The sequence below is a fragment of the Phoxinus phoxinus genome (genome assembly GCF_949152265.1).
Source record: "Phoxinus phoxinus genome assembly, chromosome: 7".
Lineage (NCBI taxonomy): Eukaryota > Metazoa > Chordata > Actinopteri > Cypriniformes > Leuciscidae > Phoxinus > Phoxinus phoxinus.
Window position 1 is genome coordinate 32845376 of NC_136882.1, and position 20459 is coordinate 32865834.

At 37.1% G+C, this 20459-nt stretch overlaps 2 protein-coding genes across 3 annotated transcripts in view; both read right to left on the reverse strand.

Moving 5' to 3' along the window:
• calcrla (calcitonin receptor-like a) overlaps positions 1-9192 on the reverse strand; it is a 29284-nt gene extending 20092 nt beyond the window's left edge. Inside the window, exon 1 of the mRNA XM_079617911.1 lies at positions 8993-9192. The gene's annotated coding sequence lies outside the window, so the exon portion shown is untranslated. The remainder of the gene's footprint in view (positions 1-8992) is intronic.
• Positions 9193-10260: 1068 nt separating this feature from the next.
• Positions 10261-20459, reverse strand: part of tfpia (tissue factor pathway inhibitor a) — a 28118-nt gene continuing 17919 nt past the window's right edge. For both annotated transcript variants that reach the window (XM_079617912.1, XM_079617913.1), the window contains exons 3-7: positions 18016-18186; positions 16604-16690; positions 16238-16306; positions 13279-13458; positions 10261-10810 (exon numbers count right to left, since the gene is read on the reverse strand). In XM_079617912.1, the coding sequence (XP_079474038.1) occupies positions 10743-10810; positions 13279-13458; positions 16238-16306; positions 16604-16690; positions 18016-18186 (575 nt within the window). In that variant the 3' untranslated portion in view covers positions 10261-10742. The remainder of the gene's footprint in view (positions 10811-13278; positions 13459-16237; positions 16307-16603; positions 16691-18015; positions 18187-20459) is intronic.

Here is a 20459-nt window from a genome sequence, read left to right on the forward strand (position 1 = left end):
ATCGTTTGGAATAGGAGACAGAGTTCTTTATTAAATTCATAAAAGAAACAATTCTAAACTTCAAAATATGCCACAATCAAAACCTCAGAGCAGAAATGAGGGTGAAACACCCAGAAACTCCTTATATTTCGTTTGGAATATAAGGGTCTTTCCCTGCCAATGCCATTAATGCTTGGATAACACGTACGTCTCCCTCCATTATTAATAATAATAATGTCTAATGCGGTGGCTGTGAGATTATATAAACCAACGTCCGCTGCCGTGATTTTTGGAATGACTTTATCGCGAGAGAAAAAAAGGACGTTTTAGTCGCGCATTCTCGCATAACATCGGTTAATGGAAACGCCGTCATTTCGCAATAGTTTTGTATCGATATTTAGATAATAGCGCAAAACATTTGCGCAAATCTATAATGGAAACGCGGCTACTGAGACATAAAACATGGATAACATCTAGAAAAATACTTACAAAAGGAAAATTACAACTATACACTGCGTCAACTATAGTTGCCGGTGGGCTTAAATGGGAGATTAATAAACATGTTGAAACAATAAAAACATTCAACATAAAAAATAAAAATAAATTAAAAAAAAGTTTATTCCCATTATTCCTCCTTCATTAAAGGAGAACTTGGCAACTTTTTTTAACTTAATAAAACTGTCTAGAAATCATTTGGATGGTTAAACAACCTGTTCTGGTGATATTGGTGACTTTCCCCGCTCCCCCCAGTGTTCCCAGGCGGAAAACCAACCTTGCAACTTGGGGACTACCGTCCCGGCAAGATAGAAATTGGAAGTCTCGTGAGAAGCGAGAACGAGTGAGAAACACGAACTGCTTTATGGTTGATAACTGAATACAAAATGTACATGTCAATGTTCTATGATAATGTGTATGATGTATTACCCACCTCGGTAGACATACAGTAGCTCCACACGATAAAGTTGGCTTGCTCCGATCATAACAAATGCACATGAGCAGCGGTTGAAGGGGGGAGGAGGGTGCCGCAAGTGAGTTTTTTATGACTGTGTTGTGAAATATACGCCCCACAGCTGTAGGGGGAGCTCGTGGGGCAAACATGCGACAACAAAAAGTGAAAATCAGCGAAGAAATGACTAGAGTTTCCGAGTTCTGCTTTAAGATCTCATGACTGATCACAGCTGTGATTGTACAGGCGATCGCCTCGTTCAAATAATGTTGCACAATTAAAATGAAAAATTACACACATCATCATGTCTAAATAAACTGTTTTAAATATTGACGTTTATTGTAAGGTTCAAATAAGTTTAATTTATTGTCTAAACTGCGTCTGGCCATTATTTTCTGACAGCACGTGGGGAGACTGGGCGGGGATTTATATGACGTCCACCTGTGAATGCAGACACGATGGCTGGATTACGTTTACATTACACTGAGATCCAATCACAATGCGTCCTCGACTACCTCCGAACCAGGACCCGCTGATCGGATAACATTCCGATCAGAAACGCGTTTACACTTGTCTTATCAATGTGTATGTGGACAGCATCCGGATACAGGTCGCATGCCACAGCCTTAGTTGTCATTTGTCACTGTTCCTTTGTTCAGTTTCCCGCCATTAGTCTGTCTCCCTGGATACCAACATTAGTTAATCTGTATCACCTGTGTCCCTAAAGCAGAACTCGGCAACTCTAATAATTTCTTCACTGATTTTCACTTTTGTTGTCGCATGTTTTCCCCACGAGCTCCCCCTACAGCTGTGGGGCGTATATTTCACAACACTGTCGTAAAAAACTCACTTGTGGCACCCCCCTCCCCCTTTCAACCGCTGCTCATGTGCATTTGTTATGATCGGAGCAAGCCAACTTTATCGTGTGGAGCTACTGTATGTCTACCGAGGTGAGTAATACATCATACACATTATCATAGAACATTGACATGTACATTTTACATAAAGCAGTTTGTGTTTCTCGCTCGTTATCGTTCTCGCTTCTCACAAGACTTCCAATTTCTATCTTGCCGGGACGGTAGTCCCCAAGTTGCAAGGTTGGTTTTCCACCTGGGAACACTGGGGGGAGCGGGGAAAGTCACCAATATCACCAGAACAGGTTGTTTAACCATCCAAATGATTTCTAGACAGTTTTATTAAGTTAAAAAAGTTGCCAAGTTCTCCTTTAATTACCATCATCTGTGTTTGCTATTTAGTTCACTCGGTCTTTGTCCAATCTCTATTATGTATGGTTGTGTTTATCCTACCTGTCTGCCCACTTGGAGAACTTTCATTAAAATAGATGTACGTATATTGATCTTAATCTGCTTGTCTTCGTCTTCCTATCTAAGCTAACCGTGACAGTCATATTTGTTTTCTATTAATTAAACACAGTATAGGTTATTTCAATGTCAAATCATGATGGTTTCAACAATAGCAGCTAATACAGTGACAATGTGAGGGATTATGTTTACTTGAGCATCAGGTTCGTCTATAGCAACTGGATATTACAAAAGAGGGTGTGAAATTATACACTGTAACTGAATCTGAGGAATATACAGTACCAATATTGTAACTTAAAATAGAACCAGGGAGTATGAAAAAAAGCCTATAAAAAGTAGTACAGAATTAAGCAAAAAAAGTATGAATGTTTTATTTAGACTGAAAGCTACACCAGCATCTGTCAAATCAGGGCAGCAAATTGCTGTTATGAAACACAGCGAGTAACTACCTGGAAACATCTGCCAAATGTTGATTCTTGGTAATGTGATCTGACCCTCCCTTTCCTGCCCAGCGTAACAGAGCTGAACATGCAAAACTGCAGGGGTGACCATTATCCTCTAGTGTGGCTATATACAGTACAAACAACCCAAGGAGAACAGAAATAAAACAGGGTGGCAAAGCTGTTCATATACAGTTACAAATACACACATTTAAAAATAAAACCGTCACAAGCTGCTCCAGAATAACACCTGCAGAGTAAATACATATTTTAAGCTATTTCAGGGCTCAAACCATTATCCATCCCTGAGTGTTTCCACTGTTTTTCATAACTTGCTCTTAAGTGTATGGATACAGATGTATGTTATGATGGATGGATTTGAAAACTATCATTTTGGAAATGCAGGGGTGAAGTTACTATAGCTCAACCAGCTAATTGCTAAATAACTGATTTGCAGAGTTTCTTTGGTGAACTGAATGTTAAACAACTCATAAAATGCATGTGAATGAAGTGGTATCAGCTGGCACGATTTAGATATTCAAGTGTTGTTTTGCATATGTGCTTGCTGTTTAATAATCATTTGAAACTTAGCGAACTGGCAGCTCCAGTAGTAATGAAAAGATGTATCTTGAACTCTGTCATGGAAACTAGCATGTATAAACCTAAATAAACAATTTAATAATCAATTAAAAAAGGAATTTACACCTGTAGATATTATGCTGCACTCACATTGGACCATCGGTTTGGAAAATGGATGGATGATTCAGCTATGAGTTATGATCCACTGTGTATAATTCACAGTGAATTATGGGTATTCTCTAGCCGTTGAGCATACATCGGATGTACTACACTCGCTATTGCAGTGCATTGTGGGATTGAATGAGTGCACTCGATAATGTCCACTATGGTTTCGGACACCACTACAAATGGCTTGTCTCCTCAAATAGTGCCCTATTTACGGGTATAGGAGGCGATTTCGGACCCAGCACTCTTACTTCAGCAATAAAAACTAAATACCGGTATGAAACACAAATGTGATGTTTACCTAAAGTCATTTTTGCTTAGTACGGTTGAATTGGGTCATCGAATGTCAGCAGCAAAGATATTGGTTAATAATGTGAGATTAAATACATAAAGTATATTTGTGTTATTTAACATTTAATAATTGCAGGTTTGAGTAATTCTGAGTTTGCCTGTTTTTATTCATTTTGAGGAACACTTAATCTGTTTTTGTGCAAGTGAGAAGAGTATTTAGTCTAGAACTACAACAAGCATCATGTTTACAGCACACGTCTGCATCGGATTTCTCTCAACATGGGGACAGAAGAGGTGTCAGTCAATACATTGAAAAACCAATTGATTTAGATATTTTGTTGTAAGTTTACAAGTAATGCGTTACTTTACTTGGGAAAAGTAATCTGATTAAGTAACTCACGTTACTTGTAATGTTTCACCTGCACAAATAAATAAATAATTTATAAACATATTTAAATACCCCGAGCATTTCAGTGCATTTAGCACTTGGTTGAGTGAGTTGTTTAGTGAATTAGTCCCTGCATTTCCAAAATGATCATTTAAAAAATTTCCATCAGTCTTTTTTTTTTTTTTTTTTACTTGATTTCCAGAATTTCTTTGGTGAATTGGATGCTAAACAACAACAACAACAAAACATGTAAATAAAGTGGTATCAGCTGTCACGATTCAGATATTCAACATATTCAATGGCTATAATAACATCCTGTGAAAATATGGCTGTTAAAAACACACTTCTCTCTAGTTTACAGAAAATGAATTATTTAAAGCATGCAGCGCATATGCCCATATGCAGGGTAATAACATAGCTCTTGCAACGAAGAAAGATTTTGTTTAATGAAGCAACCAGGACTAAAAGAACTGATTTAGCATATTCTGCAGGAACAGGCTTGTTCAAATAAATCAAAAGGACAGAACAAGCTTCCTTTTATTTCACATGGCTTTTTTTTTTTTTTTAGAATGCATAAACAAATTGAGGAGACGCTTAAGACTTTCTCAAACCACAGACACAGAACATACTGTGACTCTGAATCCAGCAACCAAAATTATTCTATTTACTTCATTGCATGGAAACCTGTCCAATCACACGCAAATATATCCCCTATATTTAAAACTAGACAGCTGAAAAAGCTCAGGGGGGAAGCATTAGAGAAGCATTGAGTTCATAGAAGTTCCCCACAGATGTCCTGCTGTGTATAGACAGCTAGTTCTGTGTCCAGCATCTAAAACCACTTCCTCTGCAGAGCATTATCCGGGACCGTGAGTTTTGCCTCCGCAGGGCACCAGTCTGCGCTCCCGGGATTCCTCTGAGCCATGAAAATAAAACTCGGAACCGGATCATATTCACCCCTATTTTTAAACCCGCAGACCATTCGCCTGTACCCTCCAGGACTAGAGAAAGCATGTGAAAGGTCCTGAACTTGAACTTTAGGAGACTTTGCTGCTTACAGGAGAGAACGGCATTGGAGGGCTCGCACGAACGGCTGCGGTCCAGTGAGTTATGAACCTCAGGTAACACTTTCGGCAAGCTAGGAGCAAACAAAAGTGAGAGACTAAGGGAAAGAGGTGAGTGTTCAAATTAGAAGAGGAAGATCCAGTTCCACTTGGTGCTCCTAAATCATTCAGAGAAAAATGAAATCCCACTTTTAAAGGAAGTGTTTGGCAGACACATGATAACCTAAGACTGACCCACTTGGAAGTGGGTGGGCTTCTTTGACTCATCCACATGCATTCCCAGGATCCCCCGCACTCCGAGTGGTGGCAGAGGCCAGTAAATCTTAAAGCCACTGCCCGCCAACGGCAGTTTGTTTAGTGTATATCAGCGTTAAACACTCATTCTGAATCTCCGTTTATATTCCCACTGTTCGGCAACCCACACAAGCCCTACATCTCTAGGGTCCATTTTTAAAAATACTACAGCCTCATTCACTCTGTGTCATCAGCTACATGTATAGCCATGATTAATTATACTGTAGGACAAACCTGGCTCCAGTATACTCACATAATGCTGTTATTTGTAGGCCTTTATATAGCAAACCGTTACTAATCTCTAGAGTGGAGGTGGCTGATAGCTGATATAATGCCACAATACAAAGTGATTAAAAATTCGGAGAAGCACACCTATATTTTGAAAAACTGAAACCGTTATGTATTTCCAGAACTAAATTATATAAGTACAATAGACCCCACTGTTTACACTTTTTTGTGTTTAAAGTCTGTGTAGAGAGAACGGTGTCGTCTTAGCGGCCCCTAATTTAATAACAAATTATCCTTTCGACGGAAGTGAATCAATCAAAACTAACTTTAGCTGGAAAATAACATTATTCAAGAACCGCTATAAAGCCAAAACAATCTGTTACCTTAAATTATACGTTTATCTCTGAAAAGCAGCTTTGAAACAATCTACATTGTTAAAAGCGCTATATAAATGAAGATGACTTGACTTGACTATAAAAAAAACTGTAAAAAACATAATATTGTGATCAATTATTATTAATAAATAATAATATAATGTTTTTTCCATTTAATATTTTTGTGGAAACTGATGCATTTTCTTTCCATGTTCTTTGATGAAAAGAAAGTTCAATGATCAAAATTGATTTGGAATAGAAATATTTTGTAACATTTATAAATGTCTTTACTGTCACTTTTCAAAAATTTTATGCGTCCTTGCTGAATAAATATATTATTATTATTATTATTAAATCTTTCTTACCCCAAACTTCTGAATGGTAGTGCAGCAGTTATTTAAAATTTCAATCATATTTCACAATATTACTGTTTTTACTGTATTTTATTATGATCTAATAAATGCAGGTATCGGTCAAACAATCTGTGTATGAAAGAGATATAATAATTGCTCTAGCCTCTAGGTATAACCATATGCAATATATCTTACAAATAAACATGAACACTGCTTTTGCTTTGATGTTTGATGATGGTAATAACAGCTATAGAGCGGATTGCAATAAAAGGCTTGCCACACTTCAACGCACATAAAATCAAATGAATCTAGAGAGGAAATGAAATGGTCCTATTAGCCTGAGTCCAGTCTAATGCCTGAAACAATACACTGAATCCCTGACTGTAATAAATCTTTTTTTGTTGTTGCATTAATTCAAAGCATCTAATCATGAACTATGACACCACTGCTAATAAAAAATGCAAGACATATCATGGCCTGTCTCACGGTGGAGATGGAGAAAATATTTACTTTGCAAAATGCTCAGGGTTGTTTTGAGCTCACATGCATCTAATTATGTGACCAGTGTGCACACGTTCTATTAATCCAACCAGTGGGACTGTAAAGTCGATTGCTCAAGACGAGCACACTTTTTCACTAATAGCAAAGGATTGTGATGACTATATTTGCACTAAAACATTTTTCTGCTCTCCACGCTTCCGTTAAGGGGTGAACCATGGTAATGGCACAGTAACTGAATGCAATGTCGCCAGGGCAGAAACACAGCTTTGTTCCACTGACATTAAATCCTCCTCGAGAGCAGCACTCAACCCTAACAAACACATGCATGCTTTGGGGGCTCTGCATTGAGAAGCACATAAAAGGCTCTCAAACAGCGAGGCTAAATAATTGATTACCTTTTAAAAGCATAATCTATGCTCTTTAAGGAATTCTGTGTGGGGATTAATTGGCTTTTCGTGATCTAAGTTGCAAATCCTCTTTCATTAGGTCCCTTTGCCAGCATAGCATCCCCAGAGACGAACAGTCACTAACCTTTTAATTTTGCAACCTATGCAGCTGAATCCGTAGAACAAATTGTACATACCTCATCAGCACTATGAATAAGGTCTGATTTAAAAAATAAGCGATATTAGAGAACGCTTGTCCGTGTAAAACTCACCACCATAATGCTTGAATGTGATTGCCAGAGCTTTGCTACGCCATTGTTTAAGTGTTGTGAGTGGTTTTTACCATGCTTCTGTGCAGTTACTAGAGTATTCAGAGTGGTTACTATGGCATTGCTAGGGGACTGATAGTGTATTCTGGTTGGTCTATGAAAGCTGCATGGTGGTATTAGCACAAACTGTGCAGGATTAGTTACACTCAAAAGTTACATTTTTACCATAAGAAGTTTGTTCAAATCCATAAGCACAAGTATGTGCAGTACTAACTGATGCTTGCATTCACAATTTCTTGAGATTAAAGAGCCAAGCAACAGGGATAAGACAGAATTGTACATGAAATATCTTAGGAAGATACTGCATGTCAAACGGAGACTGTCTCAATGGTGTCATTGCATCATATGAGCTAAATCTGAAAAGATCATTTTAGCATTATATGCCCTATCAGCTCCACAGTATTTCATCGCAAATAAGTGGCTGCTTATGTAACCATGTTGCCAAAAACACAAATACCAAGGCTATCTGTTGGCTATTAATTATCACATTTTTTCTCCTTGTCAAGCCCCTTCTGTCAGTAGTGTGGTTAGGTGTCAACAGACCTTGGTATTTCCAGTTACTTCATGATACTGGTATTTTATCTTCTCAGTTCCTGGCACTGATGGGTAGGCTATAAGGTTTTGGAATAATAAAGTACAACAATATGAGCTACGGAGATTGGAGATTGCATGGAAAATACATAGGTTTAGAATGCCCAACAAACTGATTTCTTATCGCATTAATGTTCTATAGTTAATTAATTAATGTACACACATATACTTTCCCCTCTGACACTTAAAATCCAACTTCAAGCAGATTTTGGCATAATAGATGTTCAATATTGTGTAATATACTAGTAATGATATTTCTCACTTTTTGTCGACAATGTTGGATAAGTCTTGGCTAAGTAATCTGGTAGTTAATTAAATTGAACAACTATAATGCTTGGCATGCTAATGATATTGACAAGCAGTATCGGGTACAGTCATTCTTCATTATGGAATATTATAGTTTGGACCTATAAATACAAAATAAATGTAAATGATGATAAATGTGTTGGTGCAATTCGGTTTCGGTCATACACACACATGCATGCACAGATGTGCCCACACTCACATATTGCATCTCTTAACTTGAGTTATAAAATTACCGCAACACAAGAGCCAATATGTGAATGATATTTCAGTCCAATAGACAAACCCGCCGTTTATTTCTCAGTTTGAAGCTCTTATTAATTCATAAGAAGTCTGGGAGTCCGTCAGCAATTGTTATAACATGACAGCCCGCTTGACTGGAGAGGCTCCAGCAGCACTAAATTAATTCCGTCCATATATAATTCACTAGTCGTTCGTCCGTATCAAGCATTTTCTTACCTGTAGATTAAATCCAAGGTGATCAGGGGAGTTTCGGATAAAAACGAGCGTGCCTTCTTGTTATTTAAAACCATAAACAGTCATTACTTTCCTCTGCGACGTCACGGTGACATGAAACGATGTGCAATATCAGAGCGCGAGATGAAAGAGCGCACGAGACGCGCAGCGTGTGAATGACGACGGCTGTCAGGCTGGACGATATTCAGTGTAGCGGCTTCCTGTTACATCATCACTGCTTATCCCCGCCTCGATGGCACATATGAGCGTTCCATACAGTTTGCTTTATGCAATTTTAAATCAGAAGATATAACATAATATCCATTCTTAGTATATCCAAACAATTCTAGCTTCTAAAATCGTATCATTTGCTGATACCCCTTTTCTTAATGCACATTGTTGTTGTTTTCTTAATGTACTGTACATCACATTTAATGTTGCAATTTAAAGTTGTATGTCTATTTGATGATGGGATATTTGAGGACACAGTAATTTAGGCAACAGTTTATTTTAGTGTCCTTGTTACACATTACATGTACTTACTATAGATGAATCATAATTACATACAACTAACTATAAAGCAACCCCCATTCCTGACCTTAACTCTAAAGTAAGTAGCTGTTGTTAATTAATATCACTCAGTACTTATGCATAATTACACTGGAACAAGGACACCTTAACATAATTTAAAGAATGTATATTCTTATTTTGAAGTAAAAAGTTAAGACCCTCTAGGAAAGATGACCCCCATCTTATGACATTATCACAGAAAAATATGCACATAATAAGTACATTAAATCAAATGCTCAAATCTTAATAAACTCCACCAGTCAACTCGGAGAAACATAATTAAAGATCATTCAAATATAATTGTTTTAAAAAAAAGTTCAGGTAAAGGAATATTAACAACTGGTAGTGGATTCCAAAATGTCTTCTCAAGAGTAACAGCTCCATCTTGTGTAGTATCTTAAGCATTTTTTTGTTGTTGTTGTACAAGTCTATCATCAAGTTCTACAATACTTTTCACAAAAGAATCACTAGCACTCTATTGGTAGTTATGCAGCTATAGAGAGGCGAGATGTTCTTACTGATGATCTGTTAGTCACATTTAGTATATTTTATTATAAAATGTAAAAATTTTTTTTGCTAGACTCAACTCTCAATGGGTTTATCACTGTGTCCTGGATAAAAGACAGTTATTTCCCTCTCAAGTCATTACCGTACATAAACAATGGCATAAGTTCAAGAACACAGTGCAAGGGCAGCAAAAGTACAATTTTGGAGTGTTTACTGTATAAACATTATAAAAAGACAAATAATGAATGTTTGAACATTGAAAACAATTTTACAAAAAAGAAGAAAGGATTTATAATCCTCAGCAGATATTTATAACTGCCATAAATACTCAGTGTTAAATAGATCCGTAAGCGGCATTGTGAAAGAAGAAAATAAAAAAGTAATTTCTAATGTATGTTAATAAGTAATTTAGTATGTAAATTTGTCCTTTCTTCCCCATAAAACAATACAGTGTGAAAAATTATGTTTTACACTTAAAATACATAGAATGTCTTCATATAGGAAGCCAAGATTAAAATCCATTAACTGTAATAATTATATACATGATAATAACGTGTGGGTCAGCAAGATACAATCACATGCTGCTGTCTCTTATTTTCTCGACCACAATATCAAAGCTGCACAATAAAAGAGTGGTTTTAGCATTTGGTATCATGAAAATATATGTCCTAGAGACCTAGACAGATCGGAATAAGATATTTGAGTTCCTCGTCTTTATCCGGATTTGCTTTCTCCGACCGTGATCTGAAAGAGAAAACATTGAACAGAGAATCAACAATACACATAAATCTGGCTTTATTGGTCTTTGTTTTCACTCTATCTCCTTGAGCATTATGCATCATCATCATTATTGACACTAAACTATGCATTCTTCTCAATTAAAATATTAAAGGTGCAGTACGCGATTTCTGGTAAATGCTGTTGATATTTGAAAATCACCAAAACAAGCACGCCCCTACCTAAATGGATCAAACCCATATCTTGATGCCTCTCCCACACATTCACGTACACGCTATGCAACACACACAACGACTATGGCGAAGTCTGCTGTACCTGCCGCCCGAGGGTGTGATGTCATCAATAAGTGAAAGCAGTTTGTGTTACTATGATAATTCAGTCCCCAACAACAGTTTTACGTGCATGCAATGACAAAAAACACTTTTGTTGTCGTATAATATGCATTTATTTTTACCTGATTTGCTCACCGACTCCCAAATGATTCGTTCAACGACTCGTTTTTCCAAACCCCTCCTTTGCGCGACGCTAATCTGCGATTGGTCAGATGACCCAGCAGTGTTTACAGAGATAATACTTATTTTTAACACGGAGTACAATGATGCTTTTATCAATTAAATTGTGTTATAATAATGATTATAGTCCACTGCTTTGTAGTTTGTAGTAAAAAACTAAAAATAAGATAAAGAATTTAATGTTATGTTAGCGAGCATAGCCCAGAGTTCATATTGTAAAAGCACAATCAGCATTAGCCCGATGCATAAACATAACGTTTTTACAAATAAAAAAAATATAAAAATGCAGTTACGTTACTACGAGGTATTATTCTATTCTTTAAGACAACTCCGAAAACAACGACAAACACTTCACATATCTCAATACAATTGCCATTGAAGACCTAGAAGCTAAACGGTGCTTACACAACAAACAAAATAATTATTAAGCTTGCTACATAAAACATAAAAGCAACAATTATTAATAACACTTACAGGTTGTGATACGGAGGAGGAAGCTGATGCAAATTAGCCTGGGTTTCCCCATACTGCCTTTGCGCAGCGCGATTTTATTCACGCTGAAAGGCAGTCTGGAGACCATGGACCAGATTTTTCGCCTCGTTTAGGGAACCAATCACAGAACGGGGAGGGAGCAGCAAGACGATGACGACATGCGACACAACTAAGCAGTTTGTTTATATCTATGGATTCAACATGGCAGCAGACGCGATTCACGCGAAGCTACCTTTTGATGCAGCCTTAGATATTGTTCTAAGTAGTTTAGAACGCAAGTTTATTTAGAAAAAAGAGCAGCTTTTGGCGTCTCTACATACGTCGTCTGGTATAATGGAAACGATTGGCTATGAGCTACGTACAGGCGCATTTGATAGACATTCTTAGCACCCAATAAACGGCGCCGGGCATTCGTAAACCACGCCTCAAATACGAGAAAATGCACATGTGGTTCCCAGACCCAAGTCTCAACGAGAATTGGGTCTGGCGTTAGCCAGGCTAGATGCAAATACACCTGGAACTGAACCTTCCTTCAATATCAGCCAGCTCGCGAATCCAAGTTTGATTGCATTTAAGTTGGTAAAGCAATCGTCTTCAAAATGGCGCGAGCAAAGCACAAGGCTCGGACTATAGTGGTATAGTTGTATATAATATGAATTGTAGCCACTTAGTCTTCAAATGCTCCTCCTTGGGCAGATGAAAAAAGTTGGCTTTTGAGTCGCACTTCAGAACACAGCGTCTCGTCGCCATGATATTTTCCCTGGCCTTGGAGCGCAATAAGTGGGCGTATCGTATTCAAATAACTTTACAAGTTGACGTCATCTAGTCAGAGAAAAAGCTTCGGTCTTCTAACGATTCATAAAAAATGACTCCGAGTCGACTCTTACTTTTGAAAGACAATAACTTTATATACGGTGCACTTTCATATTTCAAACTTTGCAGGATGTTTTTGTTCACTTAGATCTATGTTACACACTACATGAAAGGTACATTTCAAAATTCCATAATAGGTGCCCTTTAAAGCAAAATACAGCATATCTTAGTTCTGTGAAACACAGCAAAACCAACGTTACTCATGTGTCGAGAAGAAATAAAGCAACCTCGGCATCCGTTTTCAGGCTTTCCCGCTTCTTAAGGTCTCTCCAGCGCTGGAAAGCTTCCGATATGAACGCGGATCCTACCTCTTGCCTGATGGTAACCTTTCTTTTTAAAGTTATATTCCCCTGAACTTTTCCTCTTTTGTATTTTCTTTGGCATCTTCCTCAGTCTGCTAATCTCTGTCTTGTGCACTGAGCTCTCTCTCATAAACATCATGATACACATCATGAGTGTATACGCCCCTTACTGCTGATTGGCTACAAGTGTGTTTTGGGATTCGGTCCGATCCACTTTTCAACAGCATTTTTCAAAAATCGCTTACAGCACCTTTAAACCCTCAAAAAACAAAAACAAGGTCTGCAGTAAACACACCTTTCGTGCACATCTTCATGCAGTGTCTCTTGTGGACAAAGTTGTTTTTGTTGCCTCCACAGCCAGAGTAGCGAAAAGCCTGGCATCTCCCAGTCCTGGGGTTGTACACGTATCTCCTCTCAGAGCTGTCACAATCGCCCCGATCAACTGGACTCATGCAGATTTCTGGGGGACTGAACTCTGAAATGCAATAACAATAAATTTACATTATCACTAGCTGTTCAAAATACACTCTCATGCATGTTCCACTGAGACAAAACCCATGATATTATAATGTCACATAAAAGTAGTACAGTATAGTGCTAAATAAATAAAGGTGACTTGACTTGACTCCGCTGTTTGTGAATGTAAAAGGTTTGCAAAGTTTCAAAGATCAAAGTGCACAACAAAAAAAAGTTATTGTCTCCCAAAAGAAAGAACCGAGTGTGAACTGCCAAAAACGAGTCGTCAGTATTTCCAGTCTTACTTCCTGCTCGAACCTACGTAGGTTTGTAACAAATCTGGTCTTCATTAGTTGACCATGAACAATGTCTACTTTGACCCGTCCTCAAACACTGTAGTTGTAGCGGAGCCCTGGAATAGTTTGGTTCGTGTTGTCGACTTGTCGAGAAGACACTTTTCTCCACTACGAAAGCAAATCCTTCCAAAAGGTTGAGGACTCGTACTCGAATTGATACTGTATAAAACCGATGCTATTGTTACTATTCATATCACTGTGTATACAAGCAATGAGGAAGCTAAGGGGGGTTTCGTTTCTGACACGCTCTGTAAGCTTTAGACCAATCACAACAGGCTGACCAATCAGAGCAGAGTAGGCTCCCGGATATGATGGGTTTAGAGAGAGACGGGATCCTTTATCAAATTGTTTCAGACATTGTGAGAAAAGAGGTGATGCTGCAATCTATATTATGAGAAAATTTGTTTTATTTTTACCTTGAATGCATGTAAACCATGTATGAGACCTCCAAAATAAAAATAGAAACTTTTCTTTAGCATAATAAGGGCACTTTAATGAATTATTATTATACACTGCACTGCACTTCTGCTACACAATAGACCTTATTCACAGCAGCGGCATCTTTGATTTTGAGCGGGAATGAAAGCGAGGCTGTGAGGGATAGACTTCCATCTCTTCAGTGGGTTTTTACTGTTATTTAATTATGTGACGAAACACTGCAAAAATATTTTCCAAGAAATTTCAGTAGACAAAAAACTCCAGACACCATGAGCTGTGGACAATTATAAGTTATCTAGGAGATTTATACAGCACTTTACAGCGGATGCCATTGAAAACAAGGTAAGTCTATCGCTCACAGCCTCACTTTCATACCCGTCATGGCGCTGCTCTGAATAAGGTCTATTGAACAATTAACTATCCACTTTTAATAATAATAATAATGATAATAATAATGTTTTGTTTATAAAGCACCTTTCTCAGAGAAGCAACACTAAAAATGTTCAAGGACCAATTACACTAACTGTATTATTTGCAATGTAGACTATTGTGCATACTAGAAGTAAACCTCACATCTGATCTCTATTGTATCTTATTTTTTGTTTATAGAGTATGTTTTGTTCCACCGTAGAGGATGTAAACCGGTAAAGTAGGACACTATGATAATTTGTTATTGATGTTATTTAAAATATGATCCAAGTTGTTACATCAATGTTATTTTAATATTATTACATTAAGTTATTATTTCACTCATTTAAAGTTGTTATTTCATAACATAATGATAAATGTTTAAACATAAGTGTGCTACTTCCTGTATTTATTCTAGCTGGAATGACATTAAACTTTATTTGACTTGATATACATGATCCACTAGATGGCAGTAAAATCTAAGCATCATCCTTCAATGGTGCCACAGAGCATTTGGCCATCTAATGCTGTGTCCCAATCAGCCTACTTATTCTACACCCTAAATGTACTCTTTTTGTGAAGAAAAAGTACACACTTTTCAGTGTGTAGCAGAAGACTAGACCAGCTTTGGGACATACTGTACTATCACGTCATACAATTGTGTCTTTAACAGAAAGCTCTGTCACATAGTTGCGTGCATCCTGTCACGTAAAATGGCCTGTCAATCATTTCACAGTTAACATTTTCCACATTTCATTCATTTAATTTCCTACCATATTGGAGAGAAATGCAGTAGGATGTTGATCTGCAGTCATGGGTCTTTCATGCAGAGAACTCGCCTCATATTTTTGCATTATGATGCATTTAAAAGTTAAAAGCTAAACAGATCTTTATAAAAGTTCACATTGTTGTTGCAGATGAAATATAATATTTCTGTGGGCAATATTAGCCTTTAGAGTGTGCATGTATCTGCACTTCAAAAATCTACTGGAAAAATACTTCTGGTATACTCTTTTCAACATACTACTGTATGCTTTGGGACACACTTATTCTAATCTCACATACTATTTAGGATGGATAAGTATGCACATTGAGTCATATTTTAACCCATAATCAATTACTGTAATTAATTAGCAGAAACTTTTAACTCAAAAAGTCAATTGCAAATACTAAATTAGTAAAACAGACCACTGACAGGATGGTTTATCTTAATTCACTTACTATACTTCATTAACCGCTGTGATTGAAGAGGCAAATGTGGAGTAGTATGAATAGCTAACACGTTGTAACCATGTAAATGTTACAATTACAGAAACTGAAATTTGTATATTTTTGAAATATTAGGATTAATATTATAAATATCACATATTTGACTGTGATTTTTTAGTGTCTAAGTGTGTGCTATCTCTGTGCCAGACTGGGATGTCATAAGCCCTGGAGCTGAGGAGCAGAGAGCAGCTCTTAACTGTCAAAATATGCAGAAAGAGGCAGAAAAATGGCTGCTACGGCTGCCCTCTGGACACACAGACTCTCTGACATGAAAACACAGCTGTCTAGAACCCTCTGTGTGTGTGTGTGTGTGTGTGTGTTCCTCACCTGCTTCCTGAGCAGCTGGTTGGGACCCTTTTTGCGGTGGCAAATGGGACGCATCCAAAGGAGAATACTCTAAAAATAACCAAATACTTAGTGAATCACAAAAAAATATTTATATAAAAAGGTATTCATATAAAAGGTTCCATTGTTCTTGTTTGTAAATCGCTTTTGGGTAAAAGCGTCTGCAAACTGACTATATGTATGAAAATGTATCAATGGTATTTCTACAAAAAGTTTTTGATGCTGCATCTGTGCCTAAAAGGTGGTAAAAATGACTTGGTGCACCTTTAAATACAGATTATTGTAATATACAGTATACATAAAAAGGTTTTCTGACATTATAAACAGGCAGGTTGTGTCTCATCTCACCATGTTTAGTGAGAGGTTCTGTCCTGGGTTTTGCTTCCTCTTCCTCTGGTTTTAATGGAGAATTTTCTTCCATGTGGTTTGAGCCAGCTAAAAGGAGGAAACAAAGTGAAAACATCACATTGATGTCCTTTTGTTACAAGGGAGTCTTTCTCAGGTTGCACAAACAGGCACCATTAAAGGTATGGTTAGACTAAATTCAATCTGTTCATCATTTAAAGTGATCGAGTCTCTTCAGAAAATTGGGACTGAACCGCTCAGTTCATATGGATTCGTTTTACGATCTCTTTATGAACTTTTTGAAGCGTCAAAATGGTAGTTGCGTAGCTGTCACTGGTGAGACAGAAATCAAAATTTTATACAAAATATCTTCATTTGTGTTTCGAAGATAAAGGAAAGTCTTACGGGTTTGGAACGACATGAGGGTGAGTAATTAATGACAGAATTTGTATTTTTGGGTGAACTATCCCTTTAATACGTTTCCTGCCTGTCTGTTTATACAGGTTTAATGCTTCATATTTAAACATATATGCTTATAAACAACTAATTATTCAGCTCTTGGCACAATTTAATTCCAGAAAGTATAATCATCATTTGGACACTTCTTTTAGAACATAAATTCAATGTAAGATCTCTCTGTAAACATCCTTTGCATTCTCTTCACATGACTTTTAATTTTGTTCAGTGTTTTTTAACACGAGGAACGTAGTGAAGTTTGTTTGTGGTTATATATTAGTAAAAGTCTGTTTCATTTTCATGGCTCTTTTACGACATTTAGGACACCTAGAGATGTCTGTGAAGGCGATTTCTCTGAGGCGCTGATGAAAGTGGATCAGACCGAGCATCACAACACACTTGCAGCCAATCAGCAGTAGGGGGCGTATACACTCATGATGGGGGTGGATTTGTTTCAATTGTAAACAAATAAACATTTATTCCGTCCAGCCTTTGGTCACCTTATAGTTTTATTAAAGGGTTTTTTGTTTGCCAATTTCTATCCCCCCTTTTCTGACTATAAACAAGCTGCTGCCCCTTTAAGACATCTGTGTAAATGCCTGTTCACAAGTGAAATAAGATACAGTGCTGTGCTGCTCTGACACACAAGCTGTTTGTTTGCTGTCTGGTCTAATGTACTGTAGTTTTTAACAGTATTTATCCTTCAAGGACAATTTAATTCCTAAAGATACAATTTTCTACAGTGAATTTGACTGTTGAAATGACTGCTAAAAATAGAATGCAACAAGCTGGATTTGAGTCTAAATTAAAAGTGCAAATTGTTCTATAAAATGAAGGTTAGAATACCAAAGGGCTGTAACCTTTGTCATGCAGATGACTTTAATTACAGGGTTGTACTAAAGCAATATGTTATTATTGAAAATTGCAGAGAAGAGAAATGTTTTGTTGCTGGTACATACGTAGACATCTCTCATGGCATTCTTTTATGGTCTTGAAGTTGTTGGCATTCCCAAAGCAGCCACCATAATAGAATCGTTTGCATTCTTGGCTCTTGAAATCAAAAAAATAGCGAGGCACCAGTCCTCTGCACGGCCCCGGCTCATCCTCCAGTTGACATGGACTCTTGTCCTCTAAAGAACAACAACAGCAAAAAGATGGGACAGCCATAAATCATGTGCTCATTTTCATCAACTTCAGTTTTAGAAATCATTGCCTTTGGAGCACATAAAATATCTATGATCATGAGAAATGATCACAGCAGACTCTGACTGATAAACACGAGTTGTAATTACTACACTTTCAAAAAGCCATGCATTGACAAAATAATTATTTTTGAAAGCAAAATAGAAATGGTAAACACTTCATTATATTACTGTAGCTATTTTACCAGTGCCTGGTTTTTCATGGTCTCTTCATTGAAATTAATATTTGTCCCTGTTTGCTAGCTTTAATTTCACAGCTCTGGATAGGCGCTTACAGCACTTTCAAAATAATTAAAAGTGCGAGAAACTGCCTGCACTAAACATTTTAAATAAAAAAAGAATTTGCATTCTTTTTCCCATTATTTTTATGCAAGATGGATTTTACAATGAGAACACAGAAATTAGCAAAACAGATACACTATGGCATATTAATATAGATATTGAGTGTTTCATGATTAATCTAGACAAATATTGGAATTGAATATTAAAGCAGCGGCTTTCATCAGAAGCAGTTTGACCGTTGCCTTAACAGATCCCCTGGCCATAAGCCACAGACAGGCCGGAGTGATTGATATATTTTCTCTCCATCTAGCACATACCCTGTTGATAAATTAATGGCTGGATTCCAAAGTTCAACAGATTAAAAGAATCACTTAATTTCCTGCCACGTTTTTGCCCTGTAATGCAGAATTTATTTATGGCTGCTGCTAATTAAAATATTTCACTTAAGTGGCAATTCATCATGGAGAAAGGCAGCTTTAATCCCATCAGCTGGGAGAAATCGTCAGGGTATTTTGTTGTTCTCTCTTCTTTCGGATAGGTCGAATTTACAAGCAACGATGAGTTGCACAAACATCACATACTATAGTGACCATACAGACTGAAGCTGGTTGCTGCTTTTGGATATAATTCAACGTTCATTGCAGTGTTACCTACTGCTTGAAAGTGGTTAAAATGTGATTATGGTCAGGGGAAAAAATAAGCAGAAAATAGAAAAGAAAATATTCTTAAAATGTATTCTAAAAAGCACATTAGTCTACAGTATGTGGGTGCAGCACAGTCATGTGGGTGTCCAAAAAACATCCAAAACCGGAACTATTCACTTTATAATCATAGATATAACAGGCATTCCAACACAACATGTACTTTTATGGAACAGGGAAGAGTTCTCAACGACTCAACACACACACATTTGCATGATTACTGTGTTGCCAAGATGGTCAAAAGGTGGATGATCCCAGTTTCTGTAGATAAAACTCACAAGCTAAATAACAAGTAACATACAGTACATCAAGATACATACATACACCTTATGCAATTTCTACACTGTGACTGTGTTGTACATGATGAAGTGGAAGAATTCATCAGTCAGCAGATAAACTCACTGCCTTAGATACTGACGGTGTTCTGATACTCTACGTCCCAGACAGTCGTCCTGACCGAGAGCGGTGGAGGAATGCTAAATAAGCTTAGCAAATGACCACTCACATACAGCATTAATCAAAAGTTCACATTCACGAGGGCACTTAACAAACTGAATGAAAGTAACTGAATATTCATGCTACAAATGGATTATGCAATTTTAAATAGTCATAGTCAATATTGTAGCGCAGAGAAGTACAGATGGGCTGCATCTAAAACACTTATCAAAATGAATAATTCAAAACTGCGGTTCTCCTGAGCAGCCTCTTGGGTGCTATTTAGGAAAGGAGATTGTATTGATGCCTGGCTAGTGTCTCTCACTGTGCGTGTCATTTACTCACAAGGACAAGACTTATGTGTATTATGTTTAACTGGGTGCAAGACAGGTAATTTCAAGTAGGTTCTGCACCAGCTAACCAACTATCATTGAGATGAATGTAAATGCTATAGGCATAATAGACCCCCTTGGCTCAAACAAACCGATTGCAATTCCCTTTACAGAAATTATACACTTTATATTTCAAAAGAAATGTGCAATCAGAAAAACATTTAGAAAATTATGTTTCTCTCCTCGTATGTCTCTTTGTCTCATACTTGAAATACAAAAAAAAAAACAAGCCACTCTTTAAAGAGCATTGATGATTTGATCACTAGATGGAGACATTCGTCATAAATTTCTCACAGTGGTTTATTATTTGATGTTGGTTCCATATACTCAGTGATTCTCTTTGAATCTGAATTTTAAAAAGTGAGAAGAGCTTAAAATGCAAACAGTGTGG